Raw genomic sequence first — 21,243 nt, 5'->3', positions numbered from 1 at the left:
AATCATTGTCTTGACCAGGATTCGAACCTACGCTTTGAGTGAGTCCATTACCCTACCAGTGCCCTACGCTGCCACCTGAAACTTTAACTCAAATCTTACTAAGTTCAGTTCTGCTCTTTGAAACGAACTTGCTTCTTTCTGTAAAGTTATTTACACCGGAGTGCGAGCCGAAATTAATTTATTCAAGAACCTGGAGACAAGTTAGTGCCCAATAGTAAACGAAATAACATAAAATCCGGGAAAAATTACAGAAATAATAACATACTAACATACTGCAAGTTCTGACCCCACGCCGTAAACGTCGCCAATACTTAGTGACCCACTTGCTGGTAAATGTCGATCGTTGCTTTAGCGACGCGTCGAAGGATTGGCGCTAGCGTGCCACTGACGGAAAGATTTCGTCGAATCGAAAGAGATATTTAGAGTCGGGATATTAAAGTTACCACCGCGTAGTAGCGAAGACTTAATTTTAGTCCTCATTCCTTTGATTCGTCGCGGAGTGTCGCGATGGTACCAACACGAACTATCGGCCCCATCAGGATCCTGCTGCTGACAGTCGGACAATTTGTCCATGCAGACCAGATGCCGCGGTCGGATTGCCGGCGTCGGGCACCGGGGTCTTTCCGCGCGATTGTCGACCGCGACGAGCAAAAACGGAGTCGTTCACCAAAAGAAAACAAAGAGAGGTGGAATTTAAATTATTGCTGTAAAATACGAATTAGTTCTTATATTTCCCTCGTATAATGCTTTCTCGAAACAGGCGGCAGACCCGGCAGTTTCTAAAAAAACGACGTCTTCTTTAATGATTAAGCAAAAATTGAAACCGTCCGAAGGTTTTTCATGTGGGTGGACACTAATTCTATTAAATATGTCTTGTGAAAACAGAGTCGGCAGAAAGTCGGCATACAGCTGTAGGACCGACCACGGCAAAGATGCTCGGACAAGCGCCAAAACGCTGGCGGTTCGCCGACTAGTAAGAGAACTTTTGTACTATAGGACCTGCAAGTGGAACAATATATGGAAAGTAAGTTTCACAGCTAATACAGTAAGCTGATGATCCTTTCAAAAGGAGTCCGAAAAGGGTCGGCAGACAGTGAACGAAACGACTGCGGCAGTTAATGCTCGTATATGCTCCTACTTCAGCGGCCAGGCCGCCAACACAGGCGGTGTCAAGATTCGCGTTTTTCATTTGTCACATGGTGATGCAGTGCGGAGGGACAGCTTCAAACAAAGAGTGTTGTTGATTCTACGCCCGAACAAGACACGCAATAAGAATAAGTGGGTAAGACGGTGACCCAAGGTACAAAGTTTGGGTTAATTGCTGTATCGCCGGACAAATTTTAGGAAATTCTCCGGGTCAATTGGAGAATATTGTTTAAGTTTGTGAGGAAGAATGATTGAAAGTCAGGTAATGGGAATTGTAAGTTAAGAAAGTGGTTGTTTTCGATGTAAGCTTCACTATATGTGGAGGAGGATACTATTTCGCGAAGAGGTAAACCTGTTACGATATAGTGGCGCGAAAGGCAGTGTGGAAATGGTGCGTGTATGTCAAGGGAATGACATATTATGTGTGTTATATATAGAACTATTAAAAAATAGGGGCGCGGCGACTCAGTGGTAGAGCGTTCACTTTCGGTACTTGGGGTCCCTAGTTCGATCCCACCTCGCGCCGTGTGGACTTTGTGGTGAACAAACACCGTGCTCCAGGGTTTTCTCGGGGTTCTCCCGTTTCCTCCCACTTTCTTCATTTCACCATTTCATTCATTTCTCATCATCACCGTCTAATTTAACCTAACCGTCTCCTTTAGCATAAGCAGGGGACGTGAAACGTAAACATTTCATTTTATTTTTTATTAAAAAATAACGAGCGACAGTTAAGAAATTGTAGTACACGATTTTCTTCTTGAAATTGCAAAAGTTTACAAGCCTTAGTTTTGGAGGTAAGTGGCTTCTAACTCAACGGCAATGTATTTCTGCACAGTGTACGAAAGCTGTATTTTATGTTTACAACTGAAGCGTTACTAGTATGAAACCATAACAAGTGATATTGAAATTTAGGGATGCGCTCGACTCGAGACATGTCTCGAATCTCGACTCGACTCGACTCGAATTCGAGTCGAGATTCGAGTCGAGACACACTTTGTAAAATTCGAGACGAGTCGAGACAAACGTATTTCTCGACTCGAATTTTCGAGTCGAGACACGAGTCGAGTCGAGACGGCTCTTAAAAATCTCGACTCGACTCGAATGTCTCGAAAATTTTTCTATAATTTTTAATATTATTTTGAAGAAAGTATTCACTCAGAAACAGCCTTGAAACCAATTCCAGCTTTTATTCCTTCAGAAAGGTACAGAACGCATAAAATTAATAATTAATCTTTAAAGATCAAGATTTAATTTTCAGCTCAATTCAGTTAATTAGAACTAATAGTTAATGTTGTTGCATTTGGTTGTACTGCAAATATAATGATAATAATAATAATTGATTATCTAGTTTGTATAAAACGATTATCCGTAGTTTAAATCTAGTTTGTATAAAACTATTGCGATAAAGTGGACTTCATAAATTCTCTGAATGAGCAGTTGATAGTCTATAGTAATTTAGCATAGTTATAATTATTGTTTTCGTTCCCATGAACGCAATAGGGTTACGTAACTTCTGGATTATTCGCTTGCCCAACTATTCTCAGGCTTTAATATGTTGCAGCATATCAAGAGCTACGGATAATATATAATGAAACATTTGTTGTACATCACATATTGTGATACGAGACTATTTTACATAGTATATCTTATCTAATATAAATAAAATAAAGAGTTTGTTTGTGAGTTTGTCTCTCTGTTTGTGTGCGACCTGGGGACCAGACGAGTGGACCGAGAGTTCCCAAAATTTGGTCACGGGTACCTTGGTCCATGCCCCAGATCAAGACGAAGCGTTTATTTTTAAATTTCGAACCAGGGGGGTCTCGGAGGGGACGTTTACTGGGACCGACCTGAGGACCAGACAAGTTGACCGAGAGTTACCAAATTTTGGTCACGGATACCTTGGTCCAGGTCCCAGTCTAAAGCAAAGCGTTTTTGTCAAAATTGTAACCAGGGGGGTCTCAGGGGCGCGTTTACCGAGACATGTAGTAAAAGTATCCAAATTGATCGACATTAGTGTCAAATCCATAGTTTTCACGGTCGCTGAGATCAATGGTGACACTTCCATCAGCGATGACTTGCAAATTCAGCTACCACTGTACGCGGGCCGGGTGTCAGCGGGTGAGGAATACCGAGACATGTATAAATAGCCCATATTGATTGATACTAGTGTCAAATCCATAGTTTTCGCGGTCGCTGAAATGAATGGTGATACTTCCACAGGTGTTGACTTCCAAATACAGCCCCCATGCTAAGAATGGGTATATTAAGCTAGTATTACAGTAAATGGACTGCTTGGATGCCAAGAACTAGTACAGATAAGTACCTTTCACTTCTGTGAATAGGTATTTTTTAAAAGGATTTTTGTAAACACTAAATTATAAAACAATGAACTACATACAGTAGTTATGGTTTTGGTTCCCAACATAAAAGAAATATGAATTGTTCATGAGATATTGAACTTTAACTTTCACTCCTGGAAAATTTCAATTTTGGAGTTAGGCCACTTGGCATCGAAGCAGTTCACTGTAAGATAAATACATTCCGCACATTAGTAACATAGTTGTTCAGAAGCCTTCGATTTCCATCCTCTCAAATGAAAGCTGAACGATTGCTTTGTACATGCTGACTATATAGGAGAAATAGTGTATTAAGTTTTCGAGCTTTGGTGCGTATCCGTATTTACACTCTGATATAACTTTAAGTTCACACTCAAATCGAGCTAATTGTTTAATACATTTCGAAAGCTTTTGTTTATATGCAGCTCATTAAGGAAAATCTATTTCATAATCGTAACATTTATGTACTAAGAAACTATGAACGTAAAGTGGACTCGACCTAGCCTCGTGGCTGCTGTGACTCAGTGGCACAGCTTTCACCCTTGGTGTGTGAGGACTCTGATTCTGTGTGTGTGTGTGTGTGAACTCCGTGGCTAGTGTACGCGTCTTTGTCGTGGAAGACTCGGGTTCAATTCCCGGCGCGAGCTCATGTAGTTCGGATTCCACGTTAATCAGTAGGTCTACACTTCATATATCCTCGCTGCTGAAAGAGACGGTAAAGTCAAAATCAACTCAACAATATATATGTGTGTGTGCTTATGTGAATTTCCTCGTGGCTGTATGGTTAACACATACACCTTGATCGCGGGAGACTCTGGTTCGATTTACGGTGGAAGCTCATGAAGTTGTTACCGGTATTCCACTTTAAACTGTAGATCCATGCCTCATATAACCATACATATAATATATATGCCTTTGATACACTTATTTTCCGACTTGGAAGCCATCGAAAATTTCCGGACACAGAGTCCCGTAGACCGAAAATGAGAAACATGGCTACAGAGTAAAACTGCCATAAAAATTTAAGCTTTTTAGGCTAACTTAATCCTTATATATAATGCAACTAGCTTGGCCAAGCTATAATGAAGGAAATGCTATCATTTGCAACACTCTGAGAATAGAAAATGTTCGCCAGGTATTACTATCCTCCCCTCTCCTGCAGAATGAAAACCCTGACTAAAACTCAATATTATATATATATATATATATATATATATATATATATATATATATATATATATATAGTGGCGGATCTAAGGGGGGCTATAGGGGCTATAGCCCCCCCCCTTGACGCTCGGGTATACACTGGATAAAATGGACTTCAATCCTGCTTTACACTGGATAAAACGGAAAAATATGGTTTAGCCCCTCCCTTGATCATATCCTGGATCCGCCCCTGTATATATATAACTATTTTGTGTAATGTAATAAACAGTGGCGGATAGTATTCATGTTTTCTTGCAGAGGTCCTTACGAGGGTTCGCTTCCATTTTCCTCTCCCCAAGAACTAATAAATTAAAAAATTGCGATTACTTGTTAATCTTGTAAAATTGCGATTACTTGTCAATCTTGTACAAAGGACGCAATTAAAGTCCCAGTGTAACACCCCTTCACATTTAGATTTTTGCCCTGGAAGAAAACCAGTTATTATTGTTTCTTGACTTCTCAGTCTCACCTACATAAACATACGAATAGAATTAAAGGATAGGACATGTTTAGAGTGCTTGCACGTGACATCTAACTATATTTCTCATCAAATGTGTCACAGATGAAAATTTCCGTTTGTACTGCCTCTATTTTCTGGTACATATGTTTCATTTATGTTATGTTGCTAAAATTCGTTAGGAAACAAGAACAGACTGCGCCTGTGTGCCTGACAAAACGTAAATGTCCTGGATAATTATTTCTTCACTTTCTTCAAAAAAAAAAAAAAAAAGTAACCCATCTCATGTCGGCTAACAAAAGGAGGTAGCGGACCAAAGATAGCCGTTGTTTACCTAAGGTCGTTACACAGCAGGGGTTTCACTCAGTCAGAGAGAAAAAAAAAATAATTTAAAGTTTCTACATTTGTTTTGAACTGCAATATACTTCTTCCTTTTATTTTAAGAACCATTTCCTTGTCATTTGTCTGCATCAGAAGAAAATGCAAAAAAATCACTAGAATGTGCCTATTTACCCAAAGTACGTACTAGATCACTAGTTCAATAGTAAAATCACTAAATCTAGTATTATACGAAATCATAAATGTGGCATCCCTGGGTTGGAGCGAAAGTAATGGTTGAAGTAAAAACTAGTCCGTATTTCTACTGCGTTCTGTTGTTGAATTCACAGAAATGTTCAAAAATAAATTCAAGAAGTAAAACACGATCCCACAAAAGACTGTTTACTTGCTCACTGGTTTTAGTATTGTGAACTGAAACTCAAGTCGCAGTCATGTTGAATACTTCTGTCCCTTTCTAGTAGTTTCTACTTTACAACTTGAGGTAGGATGAGGGTCGAGTCGGAAGCGGTATGTATTGTTTATACTACTTACAATGTTACCCCCCCCCATAAAATATAAATTCACCCTTTCTCCCTTCCCTTTTTCGAATACAATGAACCGACTCTTTTGCTGAAGAAAGATGCTAAGAGAAAATTGAAACATCTGTGTCTAAACTTTCTTTGAAGCGCATTCTTTTGTATTTGTAGGGTTTTGCGAGTGTTTTCACGTCAATATGAAGAGATAATTCGCCAAATCTTTTACCATGGACTCCTGCTGCGAACTGACCGTGAGTAAACATAAACACCCGATCTCGCTGTGCTCAATTTCTCTCGCACACGTGAAATGGGTGTTGTTGTTTCCAAAACAAATAGGAAGTTATCTTGTGCTTTTGCATTTCTGCACGCACACAGGTACCATTGCTATATTTTAATGATCAGAAGAAATATCAAAACCATCCAATATATATGATACGAAACAGCTAACAGAGGGAGGCAAAGATTATAGTATACCAAGTTTTCCGCGTGGTACCATTATGGAGAATAAATATTTGATAAAGTCACGTAGATGGGCTTAAACGTATTCCATCTGTCCTTATAATTTTTCTGGTCTCATCAATTTCTCAGGAAAATACGTACAACATATGTCCAAATTCCATATATACTATTTCTAAACTAATGAGTAAACTCATTAAGAACACCAACTGATATCAATAAACAGGAAAGAAAACAATACTTTATACTTCTATCATTTGGTACACATCTCTATGAAGCACAGCTTGTTTCTTTTCGAAATAGCTCCTTCGTGTCACAGCTGTGGTTAGTTTTGTTTTGTGTTAGGATGAAAGAGAGAAATGCAACATTTGCTTCGCGGTGAAGTTATATATATATTATTAAGATGAGCGGTGATAAGCGAGGTTTAACAAAGAGTGCCTTTCGGATGCACAATTTAACGGGTAGTTGCAGTCCATGTTGAGAATTGAACCAAAGCTATGTAAGACATGTCAATATTGAGCTCTTTTGTGGTAAAAGTGAACTTCAGAAACACACAAAAGACTTGAAACATCAAACTAATGTAAAGCAATTGAAAAATAGCCTACCTATCGCTGCATCTTTTCTGTGGCTAGGAACATGCAGTGTGTAGCAACAAGAATCGTGTTAAGGACTTTTTTTTTCGAACATAACATTCCCTTCCACACCATAAAAGACAATATAATGTTTGTTAAAAGAAAGTGCACATAATATTTTTAAATTTTGTTTGTGATCCTATCATGCATAATTATAAATAATGCCTTTCATACTACGAGAATGAGTTCAACTATACGTCATGGCCCCTCTAAAGCGGGGCCGCGGTGGCTCAGTGGTAGATCGTTCACCTCTGGTGCTTGGGGACCCTGGTTCGATCCCAGCTCGCACCAAGTGAACTTTGTGGTGGACAAACACCGTGTGCATGGGTTTCCTCGGGGTTCTTCCGTTCCTCCCACTTTCTTCATTCCACGATTTCACTAATTTCTCATCATCACCCCTCTCCTTTAGCCTAACCGGCATAATCGTGGGACGTAAAACTCAAAGATTTCACTTCATTTTTTCCCTCGAAAGCGATATCTTTCAAAATTATTTATTGTTAGATATTGTAAATTTACGGTATCTATTTTAGTGGACGGGAAATTTTGCATCTAATCGGATAATTTCATGGCTTCTAAAAGGAATTCGCAGTTACGAAATTTGCATCACTGTCTTTTGAAAGGATGCCTAGAAAAAATACTACTAGAAAATAACTGAAAACACAAAATGGATTTGATAGCCAAATTCACGTCATCTTGGTTCGTCATCATTTTTCTTTAAATATTTGTATTTAGTATTAGATTAGAGTTTAGTGTCCCTTTCAGCATCAAGGCTATATGAGACGTGAACTTACAAATTAACGTGGGTTCAGAACCATAGGAGTTCCCATCGGAAATCGAACCTAGGTCTCCCGCACCAAAGATGCGTACGCTAATCATATGGACAAGGGTGTTCGATATTTAGTAATGTGTACATAAAGTTGTGAAATTGCGCTTGTATAATGGAATGCAATTCCTTCTACTGACATAAACCTTCACAATACTTAGCTGGACAAAGTATCTTTAAAAAGAAAATGTCACTCTTTATGTTTCAGTTCCTGGTTCGACTGAAGGATGGAACAAATTGCAATGAGCGTTTTTGGATCCTACGTTGTGTAGTTGATTCATCATAAACTTGGTATTTGATACGGATATGAACTATTACACTTATTTGGTGTTTATTTCTAAATAAGTCCTAATACAATTTCATAAAGTTGTAATTCTTCTTTAGTTTGTATCACTTTACACAATGACAAATCCAAAAGGTGTGTTGTATCGGTGCAGTACCAGTTTTTCACGTTTTTCAAAATGTTCCAAAACCCAAAGAATAATCTTTAATTTCTGATATTTTAGTCGTCACAAATTACAATTTTATAATGTAGTCAATGTAACGTCCCGTTCAGCAGCGAGGCTATGTGAGACGTGGACCTACTGATTAACGTGGAATCCGAACCACATGAACTCCCACCGGGAATCAAGCCCAGGTTTCCCACGCCAAAGGCAAGTATACTAACCGTTAGCCACGAAGGAGCTCCACCATAATTTTAGTGGGCGATAAGAAATATTTCGCCAGTGCTTTTACAATAAATAAAATTTTATAAGTATTAAAGAATAGTGGTAAGAGATTTTATAATAGCTCTTTTATTTATGAGATATGAGTATTTAAAAAAAAAACAACTAAAGAATAGGTTGGCGGAACCACAAAAGACTCGTAAAATAAACTTTCTTATAAATACATACGCACCTTACTCACCTTTTATAATTGCTATGCTTACGTTCTCCATAAAAACAGAAATTCTCTTTTAATGATACTTTACACAAGATCATGAAGTGGGTTCAAATTTAATTAAAGGCAAAATACAATACAATAATCAACAAATATTGCCTCAAGTGAGTTTAGAGATTTTTAAACACTAGTGCGAAACCGGGCTCTGCCGTTGCGATCGATTTACAGGTCTTGAGACGAAAGTAAGAAGGGACTTACGCACACAGTAAGTAAAAACAATTAATATGCCTGTAACTTTCCCCCAAATGGGTGTATCTTAAAACTAACCTCACCATTATTTTTCTAATTAAATTCTAGCCCGAAATTATGTATCATATTACCCTATTCCCATTTTGAAAACTTGACCTTAATTCAAAATGGCGGATTTCAAGATGGCTGTCATCAAGGTCATATCTACCATACGACTTCCCCCAGGACTTATATGTATCCACATGGTTTTTCTTCACTTTTCTTCATTAACGCTCCGTTTACAAAGGGTAGTAAGGGACTTCTGTAGTAATCTCTAATAACCACATCACAACTCTTAAAAGTTATTTAAAAAAATAGAAAACATGCACCATGGCAAAAATTTGTCATCACAAGTAATGATGCATACATGCCTTCTATCAGCAAAAAAAGTTTCATTGAAATTGGAGCCGTACATTTGAGTGATGTCCCTTGTGGGATGTGATTGAACGTGACGTCAGAACACATCGCCCCCCTTCCCGGAATTTACGGGAATTAGGTGACCTGAGTGAGCACATGTGGTGCCAGCTCTCTCCAGCGACCTATCAAGGATCATTGCGTGTATGCCAAGACGTGTCGCCGTTTTTATCCATGCCAAAAGTCGACATACTGACAATTAGGTAGGTAGTCATGATGGTCTGGCTGATGTGTGCGTATATTTTAACTCGTACATTTTGTCTCGACTCGAATTTCGAGACGTCTCGACTCGAATTCGAGTCGAGTCGAGACAGAGACTGTCGAGTCGAGACACGAGTCGAGACAGAAACATATTTTCGAGTCGAGACACGAGTTGAGACAACATTTTCTCGAGACGAGTCGAGACAGGCTTAAATCTCGACTCGACTCGACTCGAATGCATCCCTATTGAAATATGTATGATTACCAAAGCCTACATGTTTTCACTACCCTCGCTTACGCATATACCCGCCGTCGCTGACGCACCTGCTCCCTTCGAACACATCCCCGCGCTACCACGCGGGACCACCAGCGTCACCCTGCCCTGACTGAGTTATATAGCATTCGTGCTTTTTAGTGGCCAAATAGCACAGGTTGGTTTGTGTTTTTTGCACTGTAGTTTTTACGCCCCTAACCTAACCTAATGTAACGTAATCAAATGTAACTTAATCTAATCCAACCAAATATAACCGATTGGAGTACGTTTTGGTACATTTTTTTTTTTGATTTTCAAATTGGCCCTGCGATACAGCAATAATTCCCTAAATTTAGGTTAAATTAGTTTGGGTAATTTTTAGATTAAGAGCTCTGGCTTACTGCTAGAGGTGATAACTTGATTTTGTCTTATTGTGAATAGTTGTTGCATAATAGAATGAAAAAGTGACCCGCAACGTTTTATTATGACAAAAATACTTAATAAAGCGAGGCGGTATACAGGCTGCACCCCTATAATACAATCCAAAGAACGCTATTTCCAAGCAGAAATCCGTACCCAGGGGTAAAACGCCAGCGCGGTGAGTGGTAGGCCCGGTTTGAATCTCTCTGCCACCACACATCTTTTATGACAATTTTTTATTTATAGTTTTTACTTCATTAATTTTTATTTAAATGTCATTTTCCAGGGGAAGTGGGACCTTGTACTTTAAAAAATTCAGAAAATCACTTTTCGCCAAATTTTTCCTTCCTTCAATTTACACGCTAGAGCGCGAACAGTGGCCAAGTCGAAAGGCTCGCCTTGCAATCAAAGGACTGGTGGTTCGCGCCTACCGTAGGATTTTTTTTTACTTTTTAAAAGTGTTTTTTACTCACTTTAATGTAAACAAATTATGCACATATGGGATTTAACATATCTTGGGGAGATTTTTTTTGTTGTTCATTAGCGTTTCATGGCATCTCTGCCGCTGGTGGTATAATTTTCAAAACGGAAGTGGGTCCACGACGGATCGTCGCTGCGGGGCCGACAATTTTGACGAGATGTCGCTAGTTGCCCATCGGTGGTCCACCGACGCTTACGGCATGTGGAAAGTACGCTTATTATAATAATAATAATAATAATAATAATAATAATAATAATAATAATAATAATAATAATAATAATAATAATAATAATAATAAATGTTCAGCTTCACTGTGTAGTTGTCGTTTCTAAGAAATAATATCAATATACGGAGTCAATCTAACGAACGTTCTTTGAAGATTAGGCCTTTGGGGATCCTATGGTACAATTTGTACCATACGCGTTTTTCATGGTACATTGCGTTATTTCTCTTCTATTTGAGCTTTTTCGTCCGGGTTTTTGTTTGTTTTCCAAGTCCAGAGGCCTTGTAAAAGACATTAAGTATGGTTTCAAACCGTCCTGCGTCCAGACATAGGAGGTGATGACGTCATAAGTCAAAAATTTCTTTTCTCATTTTCTAAGCCTATGTTCAATATTTTTTGGCGGGCTTATTTTTCTACGTAGAAGATTGAAATTTTGCACAAACATTCAGTCCACCGAGTAGTATTTACCAGATTTTTTGTTCCGATGTCAGTGCTAAAACAGGGGGGGGACCAGAGGGGGCAAAGGGGTAAAAAAGGGATTTTTACCCCCAAAATCCCGTTTTTCGTCATTTTCCCGCCTTACATACATGATAGAACCACGTGAGTCATACCGTCTGAAAGGCAGTTCCATTCTGAAGAGAACGACGGTCGAATTATTACTCTAGGGTAATTAGGGCCGTCTCAGTGAATTTTTATCCAAATATACTTCTGTATAGGGTAAAAGTGGGGCATGGTAGGGAAATTTTTTCTGGCGGGCCTATTTTTTCACGTAGAAGATTGAAATTTTGCACATTCAGTCCACCGAGTAGTATTTGCCAGATTTTTTGTTCCGATGTCAGTGTCAAAACAGGGGGGGAACCAGAGATGCAAAGGGTTAAAAAAGGGATTCAGGGGAGGTAGGCGTTTACCGGGACCGTCCTGGGAACCATACAAGTTGACCGAGAGTTGACCAGAGATTTTCAAAACGCATACCTTGGTCCAGGCCCAAGACCAATGCGAAGCATTTTTTATCAAAATCCGAACCAGAGAGGCCTCACGGGGGGCGTTTACCGGGACCGATCTGGGGACGAGACAGTTGAACTAGATTTACCAAATTTCGGTCACGGATACCTTAGTCCAAGCCCCAGAATAAGGCGAAGTACTTTTGTTAAAATTCGAAACACGGGGGTCTGAGGGGTGACGTTTATCGGGATATGTAAAAGTAGTAGAAAATGACCGATATTACTGTCAAATTCATAATTTTCTCGGTCGCTGAAATCAATGACGAATCTCCGATTGTATTAACTTCCAAATTCACCCTATTTGGCTGCGGGCTGGACATGTAAAAGTAATCCAAAATGACTGATATTAAGTGTCAAATCCATAATTTTCGCGGTCGCAGAGATCAATGGTGACACTTCCATTAGCGATGACTTGCAAATTCACCTAACATTGTATGCTGGTCGTTGGCAATGAGGGGAGGATACTGAGACATGTAAAAAGAGAGCAAAATGATCGATATTAGTGTCAAATCTATACTTTTCGCGGTCGCTGAAATGAATGGTGACACTCCCAAAGGAGTTGACTTCCAAATACTGCCCCCGTGCGAAGAATGAGTATATTCAGCTATTATATCATAATAACGCATGCATATGACTGGTGATAGTTCGTGTTGGTACCTTTTCGATTCTCCGCAACGAATCGAAGGAATGCGGACTAAAATTAAGTCTTCGCTGCTACGCGGTGGTAACTTTAATACCTCGACTCTAGATATCTCTTCCGACCCGACGAAACCCTTCCGCCAGTGGTACACTAGCGGCAAACCTTCGACACGTCGCTAAAACAACGATCGACATTTACCAGCAAATGGGCCACTAGGTGGTGGCGACGTTTACGGCATGGAGTTTGAATTTGCACGGCGTAATTACTGCATAGTACGTTATTATTTCTGTAATTTTCCAAGGATTTTATGTTATTTCGCTTATTATTGGGCACTAATTTGTCTCCAGGTCCTCGAATGAATGAATTTCGGTTCGCACTTTGGTATAGATAACCTTAGAGGAAGAAGCCGGTTGATTCCAAACAGCAGAACTGAACTTAGTAGAGATTTGACTTATAGTTTTAGGTCGCAGCATAGGGTAGAGGTACCGCAATGTACTCACAAATAGTATAGGTTCAAAGTACAGGTTCGAATCCTGGTCAAGACAAAGGTCATCTTTTTTCACAAAGTGATCATAAAGAATCGAAGTGTAACTTCTGATACTAAACGAGCAATCCGTACGAATGTGGAAGCAAACAGCTATATCATGATAGAGACGAATTACAAATGTTAGGTGGGAAAGGGCAAATAATACCTATGGGGGCTCTAGGACAATCCGAAACACTTAATTGGTCTGTAGTATCCACTTTCCATGTTATTGTTCTTAGAAAGAAACACTATACCTTTGGTTAAGTATGCTTCGGGTAGAGTAACCGTTCATGTATTAGTACCGTTCTAGACTTTCAAACGGAAAATGTCGGTTTGAATCCCATCAGGTACTATGCTTTTCTCATAAAACATTCGCTACCAACTTTGGTTAGAGAAGTTACAAGGCGAGAATTCTAAGTAGTTTTCATATTTATATTCGTCCCTCTTTCTCTCTCTATTGTTTCAATCCACTAACCCTGCCTTTGCCAAATATTTTGGTCTTATCGGCAGACGCAACTGCCCATTCTGAATAATCTCTCTCCTATTTTCCAGATCTCTCTCCCTTGCAGTATTATCCTTCCCTATTTAGGTAGGGGTGGGTTTTATTGGACCTGAGTTCTGGCTAACTACCTCATTTCTATTTTCTTCTTTTTTATTGACCATAACTGAAAGAAATAACTTTGTTATTGCATAATTTACAAATTGCACATACAATATATAGCATACGTACATATCTCTCTCTACCCATCTTTCTTGACGTTTCCTTATCATGTCTTGTATCTTTCTCTTCTATCTCCGTCTCTCACACAACAAATAAACAATCTATGTCAAGGAAATTCGCAAAGTCTCTTTTTTCTGTGGGTTAACGTGTCTCAATCGCATCACTGTGTCTCCCCGATCACCCGTTTCAGCTCTAGCGTGTTCATTCTACCAATGCGAATTACAATGTTATATCCGCAATAGGTGGAATCGATAGTAGATATTCGAAACAGACAAATGCTCAGAAATGACTAGAAAATGGCCCCCTTTTGGGTTATTTCAAGAGAGATTTTATTTATATTAATTTCACACAAAATTCGTTTCCATCCTATAATTCTTCAATTTGTTTCATCCACGTATGAAATGCGAAATATGCAACGCTATCAATATTTGCTACGTCTACAAGGAACCAATTTTCCTTTTAAATATTTGTAACTACATAATGATAAAATTTGGACTTTTAATGTAGACTCTTTCTGATAGAAATTTAGCAGTAAAATAGAACTCATTCAATTTTTCTTTCTGTATTTTTTGTATTTTCTTTTTATCTTTTTTGTTGTTCAGTTTTCGTTAATAGTCTGAAGAGTCAACAAACTTTACACTTTCCGGTACCCATTACCTCGAAACCCCGGTAGCCAGAATTAGCCCAGGATAGGGGACTTATATATTAAAAAATGAGAATCTCAACAAAATGCAGATGTCTTTTGATGAGAGAGAAAAAAGGAATTAAATCTTTCATTTCTAGTTGAATTAATTTTGTAGTTCTGAGTTTGTGTCAAAATTAGTGACAGAAATCAGGACAATGAATTATAATTACTTTGCAGAACATTCCGCTTTATTATCACAAGAATTTCATCTTCCGGTTTGCTTAGTTGTGAAAAATTATAGAGTATATTACTATACTATGCAAAGTATGTGTACTGTCGCTGATTTCTGATGACAATCAAAAACAGAAGTAAAAGATAATTTACAGTAATAATTTTCTATTAAGGGAGAAGTACAACTACTTTAATTTTAACTATTTTTTGGCTTAAAATATTTGTTCGGATTCACATCTTCCCCCTCAATGTTGGATACGGAATGCAAGAACATATTTAAATTTTGCTTATTGATTCCAGTATATTTCAAGCATCATTTCTCGGATCTAGGCCTGTGCGATATGTCGACATATCGATATCGTCGATGTTGATATTGACACATATGAACATTGGATATCGTAAATATATCAACATCGAAATATCCATATCCTATATTTTCGATATAAATCTTTGGGAGGCGAGCTATAAGGGGCTCCTAAGACTTGCGATGGGTGACGAAACAAAACTTAATTTTTACAATAATGTCTTCCAATAACAATTTCTTTATTACCACAAATAGCAATGTAAATAAATCCACTTGCAAATGTGCAATATTATATACTGTAATTTCTTAGGCGCCAAAACTTTTCCTTTCCCGAAAAAGAAAGAAAGAAAAAAGCACCTGTCAAAAACAAATGCTTCGAACTTTGACTTAGAATTTATCATAAGAATGTGTTTTTGTTCCGCTCTCTGGGAGATTATCATCCAATTTGACCCTTGAGACCGCTCATTGACAGAAAGTCCATACGTGACCGCTATATGCAGACATGCTCTTAGGCAGAATCAGAGATTGGGAAAGGAAACGTGTTTTCAATAATACTAGTACGAATGCGAATAATAATAATAATAATAATAATAATAATAATAATAATAATAATAATAATAATAATAATAATAATAATAATAATAATAATAATAATATAACAATTGGGTTTACAAGAGGGTCCCGTCTGTTTATCTTGCATGGGAGGCCCGCAAATCTACTACGCTAACGGTGTCCATTAGTCTGTGTTTGTCTCTCCGTTTCCTGTGCTGTTAGGCGTTTATATTAAACCTTTACATTATGTAACCTATTTTCTTATTTCCGAGTTTTTTTTAAAGTAAAGAAACTGCTTTCCTCTTATATCTATTTCTTACCACTCACCTTGTTTCGACTGCTTAAGTAAGATCATTTTGTAACTTTTTGTGTTATCTGTTTCCCTCACCATAATAAAACCGTCATTCTTAACAATTTACTTTATTTCCTTTTTGGCAGTTTGCCACACTGATGTATTTCTAAGAGAATTGTGGTTTGTTCCAACGCCTTTCGAATTCTCAACCAACAGAACGGCCGAGCTTTCTGGGTTACCTACTATTGCAAGAAAAGGAGAATTGTAGGTGGTAATGCACTTTTGGAGTCGTGCATACATAAAGGATATTTAAGAAAACAAATATCCATGTTATAAGTTTCAGTAAGTCAAAAATAAGGTATAGCGGTAAAATATGTTGATGAAAGGAGGCAAAGGATTGGTATTATGATAGAGTATTCCCTTTGCATGTGTGTCAGGCTGACACATGGCTTGTTACAGTGACAACTCGTGAAAGCTTTTGTTGATCAAAGCATTTAGGGGATAAATCGATAGTATTGTAGGAAGATTTCAACATGTAGTTCCTTTGTTGTAAGATAAGTCATCAGACAAAAGAACCATCGTCTGGTTTATCTTAGTGTTTACATCATAGGTTTATGTTACATAAAAAACGCTTTTTCAGCTTCTGAGTCATTTATACCGGTATAAACCTAATGGTAAAGTACCTTTGGTTTTAGATTAGCACAGAACATGTATCAAAGATCCTGCTATATTAAAGAAAGCTTCTAATGCTTCCACTACATAGTACTCAAAATTGTCAATTCTTAATGTATCTTTCTCCCGCAGTTTGAAATACAATTTCAACTTATCTTACAATTTTCTTTGTGGAAACCGTGGCAAAATGTTGTGAAAGAAGACTATGAGAAAGTCAGTTTCAGCTGGAAGAAATCAGCCGCTGTTGGATTCTTCGCATATGGATTCCAAAAAAGATTGTGTTAACTTGTCATTTTCGATTATTGATTACTAGACGTTTTGAAATATTGAAATACAATATGTTGCAAAACAGATTGAAAACAAAATTTGTTACATTGTTTCAGTATTATTGTATTTCAACTTAGTTGTAATGAATTGCAGCAAAATTTGCAAGCAGGTCATGTGTTGATAGTAAAAACCTTACATCTAGTATTTCATTGCGTTTTATGTTTGTTGTAAGGGACACTGTTTTCAAAGATGTGAAGGATTTCATTGTTTATATAGTGTGACATCTTCCATAGTAAGTGTCGAGTTCTCCCGCAAGTCTTCCATAATCTACTGATCCGCACCATTCCTTTTGCGTGCTCTTGCATTTTTAAGTACTGCATTCACGGGCAAGATTTTGTGTTTTATAGCTAGGGCAAGGATTATTGTCAAATAATATCGCTTTTGCAGAATAAAATTATAGTAACTTTCCGAATAATGTCGAGTTGTTTCTTAATGCGTCGAAATGTCCATAAATGACCCTAATATAAATTATTTCGATGGTAATTTTGTGAGACATTAATATGTTTGGCTTGGCACGACTTCAATAAAATATTATGGATAATAGTAATTCATAATGTTTCTTCTTTCAAGCGCTTTATTATTATTATTGTCTGCTTTCTAGCACTTGTGACATTTTCTGCCCTTTAATTCCTTCTTTCTTTTATTTGTTCTTTTATCTTTTATTTTTATTTTTATTATTTTTTTTTGAAGTCTTCATGATTTTTTAAGGATTTAATTTTTGGTTCTTAAGTACGTTTTTGAAGTAGGTTATTTTCCTGTAATTTTTTATTGTCTACACTTAATTTTTATATTTAGCAGTGGCGTATTTACCATTTTGTTTCGGAAGGGGCTTTGCTAACTTTCGGGGAGGGGGCTTTGCCTGAAAATGTGAAAATTTTGCAAGATATTTCATATACTGTACTATAGTAAGTAAGATTTCGGGGGGGGGCTTAAGCCCGGAAGCCCCCTAAATACGCCACTGAGATATAGGTGCAAACGCTGCGTGGGCTCATTAAAAAGTTGTCCTATTTAGGGGGAAGATATGTTGTCAAAAGCAACAGCCGAAAGCGTTTATGCACTTTCGCTCTTGAAGATTCGATGTCCAAGATACTCCTCGCAGTGCCGACCGATTTCAGAAAAAGTAGATAATATTCTGACAAATGTTGAACAAGACAGGCATGTAACCCGTCATGATATCTCTATTGACATAAACATCCATCACCAAACAATGTTAAACTATTTGCAAAAAGCTTGCTAAAATGGGTTCTCAACCCCTTGGTTATATGTAACCCATTTTACATTGATGAATTTCTGGTTGCAGCATATTGCAGGCTAAATTATTTTTCTCAGGAGTTTAGTGAATTATGATTTTTTTTTTAAAAAAATAATTAATTACTATTTAAAAAATATACGTAAAAACCTTCCGTGGAAATAGCTTATCGACTAGTGAGAACCACATCGAAACGTGGTCAGCAATTCTCAATATAATCACAAAAAATCCTACAAATATACATACACACAGAGGTCAAACTGAGAACCTCCCTTTTATAAGTCGGTTAAAAAATGAAAGTGCACTTATTAGTTAACTTTATTATTCACTTTAGTATTATGTTTTCATTCTAGTAATTATCCCTAGCTGTATTCTATATAAAAATATTACTTACCAGTCTCTGCATTAACTTTGTACAGTCCATAATAAGCGTCAGCTACTATTAAATTTCCTTCCTTATCGAAATCCAATCCTAATGGTCGTCCGCAAATTTCTTCCTCCCATGGTCCTTCTATACACATAAAAAGAAAAAAAAGTTATACTTGTTTGCGTGTTTCTTTAGAACACATTATACTTTGTACAAGCAGGAAAATACACAGAACATTAATCTTTTGCGCTTAAATATCAGCTGCAATTTTCTATCGTTTCCACTCCAATGCCTTACCTCGGCTGTCTTGTTTTTATTATTTTCATAACCCTTTGTTTAAGCAGCAACTAACAAGAATATCTGTACTTGTTAGCACTTGGAATATAATATTTCATAGTTGAAATTTCTATTACTACTACTACTACTACTACTACTACTACTACTACTACTACTACTACTACTACTACTACTACTACTACTACTACTACTACTACTACTACTACTAATAATAATAATAATAATAATAATAATAATAATAATAATAATAATAATAATAATAATAATAATAACTAGCAAACCCACTTACTGCTCAAGCGCAGAACACTATTGTTGAATGGATGATCGCATATGATACAAAATTAAAAATATTTATGGCTAGCAAAGTAGTTTTAATAACACGTTAATAACATTTTTAATTAAGAATTTTTCGATAATTACTCGTCCTCGAATCTAAGACGCACATCGATTTCGCTGGGTTAAATTAAGGAAAAATAGTAATATGTTCCGTTTTCACTATTACGACAGCGCTCTTTGATATTGGACATTATCAGTGATTTTTACATATCCCTCTCCCCTCCCCATATTGCGGGGCAAGGCATGATAAAAATTATCAGTCCCAAATGTCATGTATGTTGAAAATTTGATCGAGATCGGTTGGGTGGTTCAAGAGTTAAGTTCTATTTATTTTTTATATATTAATCTCCCCTTCCCCTCCTCTAGGTTCTACCGTCAAAGTGAAAATATTAAAAAAAAAAACTCCCCAGACTCCAACGTCACCTATGTTTAAAATTTGATCGAGATCGGTCAGGTGGTTCAAGAGTTATTAAGTTATTTATATATCAAGTGGTTCAAGAGTTATTTATTTTTATAGATATCTCCCCTCCCCTCCTCCTACCGTAAGTTCTACCGTCAAAGGGATATGACAAAAAACACTCCAGGTCCGAACTTCATCTACGTTGATAATTTGATTAAGATTGGTTTGGTGGTTTAAGCGTAATGAAGTCACAAAGACTGTCACTTTTATTTTTATTTTTTCCACCGTTTTCCTCCCCTACATTGTACCGTCAAAATAAGTTGATGAAAACATTCCAGATCCAAACCTTATCTATGTTGAAAGCTTGATCGAGATCGGTCGGGTAGTTCAAGAGTTATTAAGTTTAATTCATTTTCATATAATTACCCTCCTCCCTTCCCCTTCCCTAAGTTCTACCATCAAAATGAAATAACAAAAAAACTTCTCAGGTTTGAACTTCAACTATGTTGAAAATTTGATTGAGATCGATTGAGTGGTTCAAGAGTTATTATTAACTCACAAACATAGTCATTTTCAAGTTGGATCTGAAGTTTTTTGTTTACAGACACCGCTATTATTATTATTATTATTATTATTATTATTATTATTATTATTATTATTATTATTATTAGTAGTAGTAGTAGTAGTAGTAGTAGTAGTAGTAGTAGTAGTAGTAGTAGTAGTAGTAGTAGTAGTAGTAGTAGTATTGCAGGCTATATGAGATTATGAGATGAAGTCGTAGAACGTATAAGGTGAGGAAGTAGGTGTACTGGAGGACAATATGATGATAATTTGTTAGAGCTGCCTTAGTGCATGATGTCTGCAGTAATGAACTGAAGTTATGTGAGTATATGTGATTGCAGTTGTAGATACAGCAGTCTAGATTATATCGATCCGCATCAGTGCATTCGTATATAGCTAGAAAATGATCCAGTGGTGGGTAGGCATAGCGTGGTAAAGCCGGATTCTGGTCTAGGAACTCATATACTATTGGATGTGCCAGATTAATGCATGTTTGGATTGGGGTTGGCGTAGATGGTAGAGGTGCAGCAAAAGGGTTGGAAATTGCGCACAATGATGTATTTCAGCAGTGGAAATATCGAGAGGAAGAGAATAGGCCAGACGTAAGGTATGTCCTTCAAAACCTTTGAAGCACTCATAGAAAGTTAGGGCTGCTGATAACCACGCGAAATTAACGTATATAATTGCTGGGCGTACAAGGATTTTATGTGTAAGCAATAGAAGTTTTGTATTGAAACCCCACGTGGTGTCTTTAAGGTTTCGTAATAGGTTCAAACAGCGACGGATATTAGCTTTCATATGTATGAGATGAGGTTTCCTAGTAAAATGTTTGTCGACGGTTACACCCAGGTATTTAAGACTATTAATAGTGGTGTTGGAGGGCCAAAAAGAGTTAAATGTAAACGTTCTGGATTGCAATTTTTACAGTATTTATAGCGTTTGAATTCAAAGTGAGTCTCTAGCAATAACTACATATTATTTTAGTATATTCAAAAACCAAATCAAACCTGCAAACTCTTCATTACACCCATTAGTTAGGTCAGGACACCAAGACCTGCAACATCGTTGCTAAG

The 21,243-nt window shown here is 37.3% G+C and overlaps 1 protein-coding gene across 1 annotated transcript in view; it reads right to left on the bottom strand.

Moving 5' to 3' along the window:
• Positions 1 to 21,243, bottom strand: part of LOC145663605 (adipocyte plasma membrane-associated protein Hemomucin-like) — a 68,286-nt gene that overhangs the window by 30,299 nt on the left and 16,744 nt on the right. Inside the window, exon 4 of the mRNA XM_081729715.1 lies at positions 18,604 to 18,720. Within this exon, the coding sequence (XP_081585841.1) occupies positions 18,604 to 18,720 (117 nt within the window). The remainder of the gene's footprint in view (positions 1 to 18,603; positions 18,721 to 21,243) is intronic.

The sequence above is a fragment of the Thermobia domestica genome, chromosome 11, assembly GCF_964235325.1.
Source record: "Thermobia domestica chromosome 11, izTheDome1.hap1.1, whole genome shotgun sequence".
Lineage (NCBI taxonomy): Eukaryota > Metazoa > Arthropoda > Insecta > Zygentoma > Lepismatidae > Thermobia > Thermobia domestica.
The sequence above is the reverse complement of the archived record's forward strand: the minus strand, read 5'-3'. Positions and strand labels throughout refer to the sequence as shown.